Source organism: Anolis sagrei, chromosome 2, assembly GCF_037176765.1.
Source record: "Anolis sagrei isolate rAnoSag1 chromosome 2, rAnoSag1.mat, whole genome shotgun sequence".
In the NCBI taxonomy this organism is placed as follows: Eukaryota; Metazoa; Chordata; class Lepidosauria; order Squamata; family Dactyloidae; genus Anolis; species Anolis sagrei.
Genome location: NC_090022.1, coordinates 230,660,422 through 230,675,462, shown reverse-complemented (window position 1 = coordinate 230,675,462; position 15,041 = coordinate 230,660,422). Strand labels below are relative to the sequence as shown.

At 41.7% G+C, this 15,041-nt stretch overlaps 1 protein-coding gene across 2 annotated transcripts in view; it reads left to right on the top strand.

Annotated features, from left to right (window-relative positions):
* Window positions 1–6,021, top strand: part of FANCC (FA complementation group C) — an 83,491-nt gene extending 77,470 nt beyond the window's left edge. For both annotated transcript variants that reach the window (XM_060762077.2, XM_060762076.2), the window contains 2 exons: window positions 1,147–1,347; window positions 5,825–6,021. In XM_060762077.2, coding sequence (XP_060618060.2) covers window positions 1,147–1,347; window positions 5,825–5,980 — 357 coding nt within the window. In that variant the 3' untranslated portion in view covers window positions 5,981–6,021. The remainder of the gene's footprint in view (window positions 1–1,146; window positions 1,348–5,824) is intronic.
* Window positions 6,022–15,041: the final 9,020 nt, after the last annotated feature.

The window sequence follows — 15,041 nt, the reverse complement described above, 5'->3', positions numbered from 1 at the left end:
GAGCTACAAATGCTCTAAATAAATAAATAAATACTGAACAGCTTGGAAATTTTAAAATTAAAAAGAGTGGAAATATCATGAATGGAAAAGGAGAAAGCACATGATGCTGCTGCTGTTTTTATAGTCATTTATCTGATTATGGGGCTGGGTGAGGGGCAATATTAGCTACCTTCTGATCCGAGTCTTCCCTTGCCTCTTGGTTTTGCTATGCCCGGCAGTAACAGGTGAATATCTCTGGAGCAAGAGTGGATGGGCCAGATCCAGGCACCATTATGAGGGATAAGTGTGTTCCTCAACATTAGGGTCTCTATGCCTGTGGAACCCATTATCTTAGCATAAAAGCTCCTACAGTTGCACGATTCATTTTTTTTGGAGATGGAAAGTGTGGAAAATAAAATGCCATGGGTCTATTAAACAAAAAAACGAGACATGTTCTCATACCTATCTTTAAACCAGGATGCATCTTTATAAATGTTAATAGGGGGGAAAGTCACGATGAGGAAATCAGTTGCTTAAAACCAGACTTAATGCAGGCAGGAAGGATATGTGTGTATTACTTCTTTTCCTCCCATTTCCTGCAGCGGCTTTTATGTAGCAAATATTTTTAGGTAATAACTGCTTATGATCTGGGCAATAATTTCCTTTAATACACAGACTTCCAAATCCTGCTTATATTTTGGCTCCAGAAGCTATTTGTTCTGGCTGCTCCAAGTGGTGAAAGAGAAGGGGGATGTTTTGCAAACAATACTAGAAGGAAACAACCCCCCCCCCCCCAATTGGATTTTGTTTATCAGACAAGGTTGGATTGCATGGGGATTAATTGATTTGCAGCTAAAGTATTATAGGGAGATCCCAGCCTTCCGTTTTTAACCTACAATGTAGCCTTCATTTTGCACTGACTTCCACTGTTTCTTTGTATACAAATAAAGGTCAAACCATGGCCCATGGCCCCAGTACTTCATTTTACAAGACTAAGGGTTTTGGCTGTTGTTTTAGGTCTTCATTCTTTTCTGCTTCTGTCTTTCTTTTTTGGCTCATAAATCCATCTCTATCTCACAATTAATTGGACCTTGGTGTACCCTTCCACAACAGAGGTGAGCTTTATTCTTTATACAGACTTTAATGTTTCCCCATCATTCTCAACAGAGAGAAGCAAAGTCTGCTTGCGATCACCTGACAACCCTCTCAAGAGCTTCAACCATTTCAGTCCCAGAACTGCAGGCTGTAGTTAGTAGCCAAACAGATGCAAGACGTCCTGGTACCAAACACCTGGTCAGGCATCTGATTGTCAGCTTTCTGCTCTTTACCCCTGGTGGACACACGATAGCCAGAGAATTCATTGATGGTGTAAGTACCGTATTTACTTGAGTATAATGTGTCATCTATGTAATGTGCCTCTCTATTTTAAAGGCGTGTTGCAAAAAAAAAGTTGTCAAATGTAATGTGTGGTTTCCCCTTGCCTGATGGTCATTCTTCTGCCTCCTCACAACAGCCGACATGCAAGGGAAAACCATGCCTCTCCAGGTTCACCAGCCTTGCCCTGACAGATGGGCAGCAGTTTCCCCCCAAAGCCTTGTTCACGTGGCCTGCAAAACCAAGGGGGAGGTTGAATGAGGCCAATTGGAAATCTGTGGCCCTCCATCAGGACGAGGCTGGTGAAATTGTCAGCCTCAGCCTATTTTATTTGGAGGTGGGAGTGGGGGGCATTTACATGCATGAACCTAATGCATCATTGAATCTAATGCACACGTCACTTTTGGTTATATAGTTTAGTCAAAAAGGTAAGCATTAGATTCAAGTAAATGTGGTTTTTTTCATCCACAGCTAGGATAAAAGACATGTATTGCAAGTCCTATGGAATTCATACTTTTCACAGTACAGTCTATGAATAGGAATCTTCAGTGTGTGGATTAGATGTGAGTGTGCACATTGAGGTCTCAGTGTTGTACAGTGAAAGAGGGATCATCAAAAAGTGACTGCAGATGTTACAGGGTTGATGAAGGTGGAGGAGGAACCCAGAAAAGTATTTTTGAATGCTCTTTAGGCATCTTTTCTACAGCATGTAGGAATGCTTTTGTTCTCCCTCCCTTTGGAGAGAGGTTTGTACTTGTAGATCTCGCCAACAAGCAGGAGGGTATTCATTATTCTTTGGGCTGGTCCCTTATTGCAGGCTTGCAGGCAAGACTGGCGGCAGTTGAGAAGTAGTCTCCTCCTACTCCCAAGGTTTATCCTGCATTCTCTCTATGCCTTTGAACCTCTGCAGATTTGAGTTCTTGTCTCTTTATTTACAAGGGACAGTTAATAACTCTGTGTGGAAGGAATGGAAAAATGAAGCCTTCAATGCTCAGAGTCATGTCAGTTTTTTTAAAGTAGACTTTTGGTAATAGTCTTGGCCAAAAAGATCTCAAAACTGGTGCAGAATATGGTAGTTTGGATTCCGGACATCCCAAAGATCAACACAACACAACACTTAAAAAAATACCAACACTGGCTGAAAATGAAACTAGAAATGGTGTTGCATCACCATCCTTGTTGTAACAGGTTTCTTTAACACCACAATTTAGGTGACAGTCATAAACGGAAAGAGACTTCTGGGAATGTTGTTCTTTTCTCCTGCTTTCATCATAGTCTTATATTATGTTTACTCTATGCCATGTACATTTTAACACTTCATAATCTTTTCCCTTCTGACCTGTTTTTTTCAGTGCTGTTCCTTAGCTTTTCCCCTACACCCAGTACACTGAGAGTCCCCCTTTTTCTGCTCTGTTGCAAGATTAATAAGAGAACAGTGTCTTTGAAAAAGGTGTTCAATTGCTGGCACCAAAGATAGTCCAGACAACAGGATTTTATGGGATGAAATTTTTCCTTGGTCCTTCAAGTGGCATTTTCTCCCCATAGAAAGTACTGCCAGGAGTTCTGTGGCTTATTCCAGGCAACATGCTGATGGTGTATCCTCAAAGCAAAATAATTATTTGTGCAAGTGGTGATGAATTAGAAAAGATTGAACTATGAAAAGAAGGAGGTTAAGGGCAGGAAGATGGTTAAGGCCAAGAAATTCACAACTCAGCATTTAAAAGGCAGTATTAGACACTGGATTGACCCAAGAGCCATTAACCAATGCTGTTTAGCTAAAATGTGCTCAACAGAACCCCATGTAGAGCAAATTGGAATATTCCGAACAGGAAGTTATTCATACAAATACTTTCCTAGATGGGTGCTTTCTCTCTAGCCTAAAGAGGGAGGACCTTGAGAAGCTTCTAGAATCTGACCTTGGATGAAGAATAATCTGAGTTTTGGGGGCTCTCAAAGCTGATGAAGAAATTTACAAACCAACCTTATGTAGTGGTTTGGGCATAGGGTTACAACTCTGAAGTCCCAAGTTTTGAACCTCCCTCGGCCACAGAAACTCACTGGCTGACAGAAGCAAGTCAGTCTCTCAGCCTCAAAGGAAAGCAAAAATAAACCCTCTCTGAACAAATCCGGGCAAGAAAACCCTGTGATTGGTTGGTCTTAAGGTCACCATAAGTCAGAAATGAATTCAGGGCACACAACCACAAAACCTATCCTCTAAGAGATTAAGATCTCTAAAAAAGTGGTGGTACTGAAAACTTTGAGCAGATAGAACAGTCAACTATGGAAAACCAATACATAAATTCTTTCCTGTACCAATTTAGCAAATCCTAGCCAAAGACAGTCCAGGATGTCTCTTCTATGGCTAAAAAGCTCTTATTGGAAAACTCAACACTTCTTTCTTGGACATGAGAAAAAATATACTTAGGTGAGATTTTTATCTGTGCTATCCTTCTTTCAGTTGAAATAAAAATAAAAGTCATCCAATTAAGACTTATAAGAATGCCCATGGAAAAGCCGAATATGATTATCAAAAACTCCTAAACTCAGAAGAGAATAAGGATCTCCCTATAGAGGGGAGTAGAACAAAATTGGATAACTACGTACATACAGTATATTCTGGCATATAAGACTATTTTTTAACCCAAAAACATCTTCTCAAAAGTCAGAGGTCGTCTTATATGCGGGAGTGGTCTTATACACGGGAATTGTCTTATATGCTGGAGTAGCCTTATGCATGGGAGTTGTCTTATATGCGGGGCTAGTCTTATGCTCCAGGAGTCGTCTTATAGAGCGGGTGCTGAAACTTCGAATCCGGATTGGAGAATCTGTGGTTGCTGCATATTGTGGGGGGAGCTCAAAAATGGCAGTGGCCGCGTCCCTGCCATATGCAGTGACTGTATGAAAGCATTAAGGGTGACGCTGTACAAGTATGGTAGAAGAAAATCCATTCATCAGGATTCGTGGACTTAATGCAGTCCCAATGATGAGGTGAAGGGGCGCCTCACCAGGAAGGTGTAAGTGAAGGGCGGAGCAAGCTGCACGCGTCTGGGGCACCCGGGGTATGGAAAAAAAGAGATAGAGTTGCTCTGGGTCCAGAAAAACACACCTCTTTTACCTGCCTGGCCCACCCTTGTATCCTATTACCATACCTCCTCCTCTGCCTCTCAGATCTTGCTCCTGAAGACTGCAATGAAGTTGCGCATGTGCGAGATCTTAGAGGCAGAGAAGGAGGTACAGTAATAGGAAAATTACCATATTGAAATCAAATTTGATGCTTTTTAAATTTTTATTTGGTGTGTGTTGGAAGAGAGGTAGTCTTATACGGCGAGTATATCCCAAACTCTATATTTTAACAGGAAAAGTTGGGGGTCATCTTATACACCCAGTTGTCTTATATGCCGGAATATACGGTAGATCAGAAATTTTCAACAATACTGCATGGTTAATAGAGGTCTTGACAAAAGCCAACATGTCAAAATACTGTTTCGTTGCCCTAAGTGTTCGCTGGGTTTTAATTTTAGTAGTGTCTACTTCAAAACTACTTTTGCTCAGTCCTTTAAAATGTAAAATGGTAGAGAGATGAGACGTCTTGTTTTCATCAAAAAATGCCAACAAGTGCCTTCTACTTATAGAGATTAGATCAGCTGTCCTCAGCTTGACATCCTCCAGGCATGCCTGATTCTCTAAAGTATTAATAAGTTTGCAGTCTGCGGATGATGGAGTCTGCTTTCCCAAGATATCTGGAGGATACTAGGCTGAGGAAGACTAGCTTTTGGAAAAGATATTCCCTTCTAAACAAGAGGGAACAAATTCTTGTCAGAATTGAGTACCTGTCCTTAATTAGCAGGGTTTTGGTCAACAGGAATTATATATAAAAGCCGGCTTCTACTATTGCACAGCAACAAATCAATTGTCTTCAACATAAAACATGGATAAACAACTGTGACAGGTAATAATAATAATAATAATAATAATAATAATAATAATAATAATTTATTTCTAACCCGTCCTCTCTCCCCGGAGGGATTCGGGGTGGCTAAAAAATTGGCATGGGCTGTCCAGTGGCCACAGACTGAGCGGGATACAAACCCTGCTCTTTAGGGTGCTAGCCTAACAACCAGCTGCTGATGCCACCTAGGCTCTCCTACCAAGGCTATTTTTTGCCTCTACAGGCCTTTGGCAGGCCACACTGCCACAAAACATGAACATTATGGAAATGTGCTGTCTAGAAGTCTGTCTCTACTCATGATTTTCAGGGTGGTGGTGATGTCATGGATTGTGGGGATGGAAAGGATGTTTACTGCTCAGCTGCTTCACCTGAACACTTCCAACTCTTGGAGACATGTTCAAGAGCATTGCTGCTCTAATTTTTCCTACTGGAGGCTTTTGTGAGGATCTGGGAAGAACCAAAGGCCTGCAGAAGAGTTTTGGGGAGCAGATGTTCTGTATTTATTTTCTTCTCCCTTTTCAGTTTGCGGTTGGAAGCAGTGAAATCCTGGAAGTTATTGGCCTTCTTACCTGTGTTTCAAATAGAGTGAGCCAGGATGGAGTGAAATATCAGAGAACTATCAAGCTGGCAAATGATCTTATCCAGAGACTAAAAAGTGGACATACATTTTTACAGTAATGTTTAATTTGGCCCAGTCATCAGACTCATGAATAGAAGAAAGAGAGCTGCAATCCAGCATTGCCTAAGTGTATTGTAAATATCTGCATGTGGACCTGCATTATCCTACGCCACATAACTTCTCCTCCAGATTTACTGAAAAACCTTTAATGACACCCTGCCAGCCATTTCATGGTTTCTGGTGAGCAGGAAGGATTGAAGAAGGATCTGGCTATGCCATCATAGCCACCTGCAAAATGATCACAGTGTTACTGAGACCCTTGGAGACTTGCATCAGAGTTTTGCATCTGGATAAAGGGCCATAGCCAGATGCATCTTTGATTCTGCCGGTTCACCACGAAGCACAAAATGGTTGTGCAGGGAGGCTTCAGAGATGTTTGAGTAAGGTTGGGGGCTTTGGGCACTGGGGAAAGAGGGAGGGAATACCAACTTCCAAAGCGCTCAAAAAGTACATCCACTTGTGTAAAGCAATTTACATGTGCATATGTCCCGAACAGAATGCCACGGATCACTGACTGCTATTTTTCAAGTCACACACAGAGTAGGATGTGCTTATAGTCACAAAGTACGTTTGCTTCACGCAATTCAAGATGCACAAATTGTAATTGTATTGAAGTATTTTCCTTTTGTATCTTAAATGCTAATAAATCTGAGGTGCCCTTAGGGTTTATTGGAATCATTTTCTTCTTTCTTTGCCTTGAGAGAGCCTTTCAAAAAGTTGAGCAATTTATTGGTGAATTCTTTCCAGTCCAGTAGAACCGCTTGCTTCTGGCAAGACATTTCGGAGATTCTAAGCCCCATCACAACCAAGTGATTGTTTGCAATTCTTTTTGAAGTAACTGCCAACACGATCAGGGATCAACTACCTCTTTGTATTTCTTCAGATTTCCCCCCTTTTTCAAAAGGAAGCCGATCTCATATTTTGCTAAAGTGGCATTAGTCAGCAAATGTGCTTTCCTGGGGCAGCGTGGGCCAGAGACCTTTCCTGAACCACAGACCTCCTTTCAGCGATGCCAAGGGAAGGCTTTTGCATTTCAGAAATGAATTTTGTTTGATTTCTCCTTCAGAGCAAACCGCTTTATACACTTACCAGTCTCCATTTGCATAGTTATGTGCATAAAGTCATGACGTTCCCAACTTTGCAGTTAAAGAATCTCAAAAGGAGGAAACAGATCCCCTGAAAACCCATCATTTTTTATTTACTGAAAGGACATACCTCCTGGAAAGTATGTACATAGATGTTTACTCATTTCTGGGTTTACTACTTTATAGGCTTTTTTATTGAAGACCTGCCCCAGCATGTGGATAATGAACACTTACACCCACATGCACCTTAAAGGATGGAATATGTTACAAAAGATAGCTAGCGGGGAAAGGAAACTGAATGAATGACGAAAGATTTTGGTCTTCTTTTGGATGCTATCCTAACAGTGGGTGGCATCTTGTTACTGACATCTATGCATGTAAACTTACACAAGCATACATTTCTTTTGCAATGGGGTGCAGGAAGCTTTACCCCCAGCCCTTAGTGTTCTGTTCGCTATCCCTCCTTGACATCTGGCAAATACTGGCTGAGCCCACTGCTTCTTTCCAGTATAGAGAGAGGGATGAAGATGATAATGCAGACTATTGTGTATATATATTCATGTAAAAGTCAACCTCGTGTACAAGTCAAGGGCAGATTTGGGGGACAAATTACTGGATTTTGATATGCCCTATGGATAAATCATGGGTCATTTTGTGGAAAGAGAAAGCACTAATGCTCCCTGTCTGCCACTGCTGCCATTTTCCTGCCCAAATATTCAGAAAGGCCAGATGCGGCACCTCAGTAAAAAAAATAGAAACAGGATCTTCTTTTAGATTCTCCTGCGACAGAGTAAGTTCTTGCCTTTTGTCACTCCACTGAGAGAAAGAGATGGTTCCTTTTTTATAAGACTTAAGGCACTATATTCCCATTGACCAGTATATTCACATTGACCAGTAGATATGCTAGGAGCCCCCGATGCCACAGTGGGTTAAACCCCTGTGCTGGCAAGACTGAAAACCGACAGGTCGCAGGTTCAAATCCGGAGAGAGCGTGGATGAGCTCCCTCTATCAGCTCCAGCTCCTCAAGCGGGGACATGAGAAAAACCTCCCACAAGGATGATAAAACATCAAAACACCTGATGTCCCCTGGGCAACATCCTTGCAGACGGCCTATTCTCTCACACCAGAAGCGACTTGCAGTTTCTCAAGTTGCTCCTGACACGACAAAAAAAAGTGGATAAGCTGATTCATGTTTTATGGGTTGGTCTCAATTATCCAACTTTCGCTTATCTGACATTCCGTATTATCCAACGCACCTTGGCTGCTTCTGGCTTGGAAGAAAAATAACAAGGCTCTTTACCATCCTCAGAGAATTGCAACAAGGCTTCCCTTCATTCCTATCTTCCTTCAGACTCCGCTTCCCTCCTTGCTGTCTTTCTCCTCCCTGGGGCCTCACATTCAGCCCAGGTGGGGCTTTGGGAAACAGCCTACGCATGGGTAAAGGGGGAGCCCCAACAAGGCTGCTCACTGCCCTGGCTACTCCACCGGCCTTGCACTTGGCCTTGGTGCCCATCCTCGCCTTACCTCCTTCTTGCAGCCCCAGAGCTCTTTCTCTCTCCCCCTCTCTCTCCAGCAGCAGAAATATTTGCTTTATGGAAGTGGGAGGGAGGGAAAGAAAGAGAGAGAGAGGGCACTGAAGATTGGAGGCAAACACTGCTTTTCTTGTTGTGGGTTTTTTCGGGCTATATGGCCATGCTCTAGAGGCATTTCTCCTGACGTTTCACCTGCATCTATGACAAGCATCCCTATGCTTGCCATAGATGCAGGTGATAACGTCAGGAGAAATGCCTCTAGAACATGGCCATATAGCTCGAAAAAACCCACAAGAACTTAGTGATTCCAGCCATGAAAGCCTTCGACAATACACTGCTTTTCTTGGTTTTAATAGGCTTTTCCTTAATTCCTCTGTATTATCCAAGATTTTCACTTATCTAACGTTCTGGTAGCCCATTTATGTTAGATAAGCGAGACTCTACTGCAGGGGTCCTCAGACTTTTTAAGCAGAGGGCCATGTCACAGTCCCTCAAACTGTAGGAGGGCCGGATTATAATTTGAAAAAGAAAACATGAATGATTAAAAAAACACTTTAAAACAATAAATAATTAAAATGAAGAACAATTTTAACAAATATAAACATATTAGTATTTCAATGGGAAGTGTGGGCCTGCTTTTGGCTGATGGGATAGGATTGTTGTGGTTGTTGTTTCAGACTTAGGCTGACCATGACTGAGGACTTGGCCACGGTAGTCCACGCTCTGGTTACATCCCGGATTGATTACTGCAACGCGCTCTACGTGGGGTTGCCCTTGAAGACTGCCCGGAAGCTTCAGATGGTCCAGCGCTCGGCGGCCAGGTTACTAACGGGAGCGGCACTCAGGGAGCACACCACTCCTCTGCTGAGCCAGCTCCACTGGCTGCCAATCCGCTACCGGGCACAATTCAAGGTGCTGGCTTTAGCCTATAAAGCCCTAAACAGTTCTGGCCCTGCTTACCTCTCCGAACGCATCTCCACCTATGAACCGACGAGGACGTTAAGATCGTCCGGGGAGGCCCTGCTCTCGGTCCCGCCTGCGTCGCAGGCGCGGCTGGCGGGACGAGAGACAGGGCCTTCTCGGTGGTGGCCCCTCGGCTATGGAATGCCCTACCCGCAGACATCAGGCAGGCCCCTTCGTTGCTGGAGTTCCGGAGGAAGGTCAAGACGTGGCTCTATGAACAGGCGTTCGGTCAACAAGGCAATTGAACTCATGAAGACAGTATAAATGAACAAAGGAATGGTAGAAGGATTATGAGAACGGAATCTGATTTTTACTGAGGCATTGATGACCACGTTGTTTTGTCTTGTATTGTCTGTTGTGTATGTTGTGTTTTAACTAATTGTTATTGTTATATAAATTGCATTGTAAACCGCATTGAGTCGCCGATTTAGGCTGAAAAATGCGGTATAAAAATAAAGCAAATAAATAAATAAATAAGTGAATGAATTTGGAGGGCCATATCTGGCCCCTGGGCCTTAGTTTGAGGACCCCTGCTCCACTATATAAGGTATTAACAAAGATGCATTCCTTCTGTAAGTACACCTTTGTTTCTTTCTTTCTCTCTCTCACACACACGCACACGCCCCAGCAATTTTTTTTGTCTGAATTGCCTCTGCCCTACCAATATGCAAGAGCAAGTCTCCCCACAGGATTTTATCACTGCTGTGGTGGGATGGAGAGACGGAAGTTGTGGATGAAGTAAAATCTCATCCTGTGTATGCAAACTGGCTGTTAATGTGCATTAGACAACGGCAATGTGACTCCCATAGCCACAGAACTAATATATGCTATTTCATGTATTCACTTACGGCCTCCTGTACAAGCTACACTCTCTTCTTGGTAACACCATCGTTGATCTCACTGAAAATAATCAGGTTCATTAACATCTAGTTTAATGTATCCATGTGAGGTCTTGGATTGTGTGCCCTGTAGATATGGACGTCTTACTCGAATTTGTCTGGAACACGCACATCCTTTCTAAAAAGGGATAGGTGATACTTTCTGATCTCAAATCTGTGAAACAGTTTTGAAGTTGTTTTCCCCTTCTGGCAATGAGCCCATAGAGGCATAGATGCAAGCAGCTTTCCAGAAGGCCTTTTCACTCCCCCACCATGCTATGTAATTTTCTGCAGCCAAATTCACAGCTGCTTCTCCCACTCAGGCTTGCAAATTCTGAGCCTCTTTTGCAAATGTATTTACTTAGTATTTTTAATATTCCAATATGATCTCATGCCAGACTTCATATCTGAACATTATTAAGGAGGTTTCACTACACTTAAGGTAAAATTACTAATATGGTATTGCTGCAAAACTTCCTTAGCATAGGTAATGGTTTCTAGATACTTTCTTTGCATTACAGTCTTCAGCCAGGTTAGAAAAATATTACATTGGCATGTTTTTAACTGGATATAATTCACAGTAACATCAGCTTGTGGGGCTTCTGAAGTCCACCTACCAAGCTGGCCAAGGCATGAAAACTGATGTGTTTATTCCTCCCCTGCTTGGGTATTTCAAAAGACATCTTTTTGGTTGCAATTCCAACGCCACCTTCACTCCGTTTCTGGGAATTTGCATTGGGGTGGTCCATTTGAGAGCCAATGCCAAGATGGAGTTTCCCTTGCTTATTCTGGCTATCCGCCTTCAACCATCTGTCTGACTGTATAAAAGGCGTTAAAGCCACTGCAGCCGCTCTCTGAAGGGCTTAAGTGTACTCCAACTGACTGGCTTCTTTTAAGGACCAACTCTGGAGAGCCAACTTAGGCAGCCATTGAGTCTCACTCACAATTCCCTAGCCCCAAGAGAAGCCCCAGAATGCCCTGGACTACTGTCAGCTGGCACCAACAAAGTTTCAGAAGTAGAGCCCATACCAGACATTCGTTTCTCTTTAAGGAATTATTTAAAATACTGAGAGGGAGAAGAAAGCAATTTGGCAACTTCATTACTGCTAAGGATTTGGATTTTAGCTTGCTCAATTTAATTTTCTTTTCTTTTTTGCTTATTTTAATCACGGCAATTCTGTTCAGCCTTTATTAGCCAGTTAATCTGAACTGTGAAAAGGAGAGAAAAGCTGTATTTCTCCCAATATTATTGTGCATTCCTAAATTCTTCCCAAGTATTTAGGTTCTGTTTCATTTTCTGAGATTATTCTTACACAACTCCTTGTACTGAATCAGGTAAAAAATAGTTCAAAGTTGCCCCTTTCTTTTGAAAACCGGAACATTTTTCCCCCTAAGTGGATGGTTTTGTGAAGCTTCATTTTGATTCTGTTCACTTAATGTCTGCTATTCTGTCCTAGTTCAAGTTCCGTTAGTATAAGCCAGTTCAGTGCAAACGATTTTTTTGTCCCCTAGACATTTTAAGTCCCAAGAAAAATAGGTCCACCAATTAAATGTTTGTTTTAAAATTTAAGTTTGATACTTTTGATATATTCGGTGCTCTTCAGCTGCCCTTGCACTCCTGGCAAAGAAGGAACTATGGCCATTACATGCCTTGAAGTGGACTCTGATACATGGTGGTCCTGTCATCCTGGGTTTTCCTGGCAAGATTTAGTGTTTGATATTCTTATTACACCAAGACACTATGAGTTACTCAGGTCACCCATTTTATTTCCATAGCTGAGAAAGGATTCAAACCTGCTTCTAGAGCCCCGGGGTGCATCCATACCAGGCCTGCACAACTTGGGAGAATTAGAGACAGCCTCTTGAGGCCACAAATAGGTTTTAGCACTTAGGATTATTGTTATGTGCCTTTAAGTCATTTCAAATCTTCTCAAGATTTATTAAGAGGGGATTCACCTTTGTCTTCCTCTGAGACGGAGAGAGTGTGACTTGCCTAAAGTCACCCAGTAGGTGTAAAGCTATAGTCTGAGGTTCAATCCACTACACACTTTCTGAATTTCTTCTCTCTTTCCTACTCACCTTTCTTTCTTTTTATTTCTTGCTTTTCTCCCTTCCTTCTTCCTACCCTCCCTTTCCCTACTTTTCTTTCTCCCCTCTTTCCCTTCCTTTTTCATTATTTTCCCTTTCTTTATTTCTTCCTTACTTCCCTCCCTTTTTCATTCCTCCCTTTCTTCCTCCTTCCCTCCCTTTTTCATTCCTTCCTTCCTTTTCTCCTTCCATCCCATCTTCTTTTTTTATTTCTCCCTTTTCTCCCTCTCTGTTTTTCATTCCTCCCTTTTCTTCCTCCCTCCTTCCTTTTTTTTCTTCCTTTCTACTGCAGGAGAAAACCTTCAGTAAAAATGAGGGTGAGTGACTCTTGGAGGACTGCACCAATGACTTGTGCAGGCCGCATGCTATATGTTGTGTAGATCTGATCTGTACTGTAGAATTAATGCAATTTTACACCATTGTAACTGCCATGGTCAATGCTGTGGGTTGATGGGAATTAGTTTTACAAGGTTTTTAACCACCTCTACCAAAGAATGCTGGTGCCTTTCTGAACTGCACACTCTGGGATTCCAGAACACTAAGCCATGTCAGTTAAAGTTGTGTGAAACTGCATTAATTCTACAGTATAGATGTGTCCTAATACAACACTAAAACTACTTAACTCTCTTATGAGTCTGAAACTCCTGCAATAATTGAAGAACCACACTTGTCCTTCCTCTTCTAGAGGTCTGCTTATGAAATACTTTAAAAACCAATAAGTATCTTATAGTAGCTTTTATAGATTGATATTCATTGGCACAAAGAAACATATTTATATTTATTTTATTTATTTGCTTTATTTTTATACCGCATTTTTCAGCCTAATTCGGCGACTCATATAGTTCAATCTACCAGTGTCATTCTGCTAACAAAAGGATTTATCTCTGAAACGCAATTGTTCTTCATTTTTGGTGACCTCTCTTTCCTTCACAGCTCATAGTATTTAGGGAAGTGACTCTAGCACTTTTTCGAGGGGAAGGGCAGTGAAGTCCACTTCTGCTGACCTAGTGGTTTGCACGTAAATCCGGACCCCATCCAATGTGCACTTGCTTTATGAAAAGAGAATGTGATATTTTTGAACATGGAATGTTTAGAATTGGTTTCAAGGTTCTCTACCATGATCTCCTTTGTGCAATTTTACATATGCTTAGCAATTTTAATGAGTTGTAAATATGCATCATGATGTTGGAATTTTCCAATGAACATTGGGCTCTACTGATCCACACTGGTCACTTTGCTGGTGGCCCTATGTAGTAACATAACAGCAGCCCCATACAGGATACAGACATTACAGAACTGCCCACTTCTTATTCCTACAAATGTTGACTTCATAAGTCCTCAATAGAAATTTGTCATATTTTCCAAAATAAGATTTCATTGTTTTTAGAGATATTCCCAGCCTTATTGGTCAGAACTCTTTTAAATGGGAGTATCCAAAGAGATGAAGAAACAGCAATATTAATCTTCTACTACAAGCAGTCCACAAGTTACAAACAAGATAGGTTCTGTAGATTTGTTCTTAAATTGAATTTGTTTGTAAGTCATTTTTACAGTATTACTCCAGCTAAAAAAATATCTATTTTAGCTTTGGATAGCAAAGGGAAGGGTTAACACCCCTGTGGTATTTGTTTTGCTGTCTTTGCCAATATTCAGAAGATTTCCCCTTACTTTCTATCTCTTTTTGTGGAAACAAAGATTGGTTATAAAGCTTCAGTGAAGACATCTTTTCCCCATGATAACTCTTCCAGGAGTGAATTTATCTTCCTAAGCATAGATTTCTCTCACTTCCTGTTGTCTGACCCCCGTTCTTCACTCTGAGTCATTCATAAGTCTGCTGAAAAGTATAGGACTGCCTGTATTCCGGTAAAGTGTGTGTTCACCAGGGGAAGTTGGTGAACACACCAACTTCCCCTGAAGAGGTACTTGAATACTTGACTTTTGTCATTTAACAAAACAAAATAAAAACAGCTATATATTTCAAGGAAAATGACACAGAAGCACACCTCTTTCATGTAGCCAAGAGCAATTAGCAATTTAACTTTCACAAGCTCTTTACTCAATTGTGTGAGAATGGAAGAGTAAAAGCCTAACTTGCTTTTTACCCATTATTCTCTGCAAAAACTTGTGAAACGGAGCATAACTTTCCTCATGAAAAGCTTGGATACTTTCTTGAATACATCAAAAGGTCTATATTAACAGCTACTGCAGTAGCTCAGTATGGTGCTATACAGACGGCAGATTTTGCCTCAAAGTTGGAAGGCTGAATCCAGGACCACTAACTGAGCTTAATTCTGCTAATTAGAGATGTGGGAGGCACAAAGGGAGAGGAAATGCCTGCCTGGGCACACATGCGCAAGGGTGGGTCGCCCCTCGACTCAGGGCAGCAGGCTTCATGCTGCCAGAAGATTCTGAATATCCTCGTTTTCTTTTTATGCTCATTAGTAAATGCAGTGGTAGCTCAAGAAGCAGCAATGAAATAGTCCTAAATCTCTAATATATAATAAAAAACCATG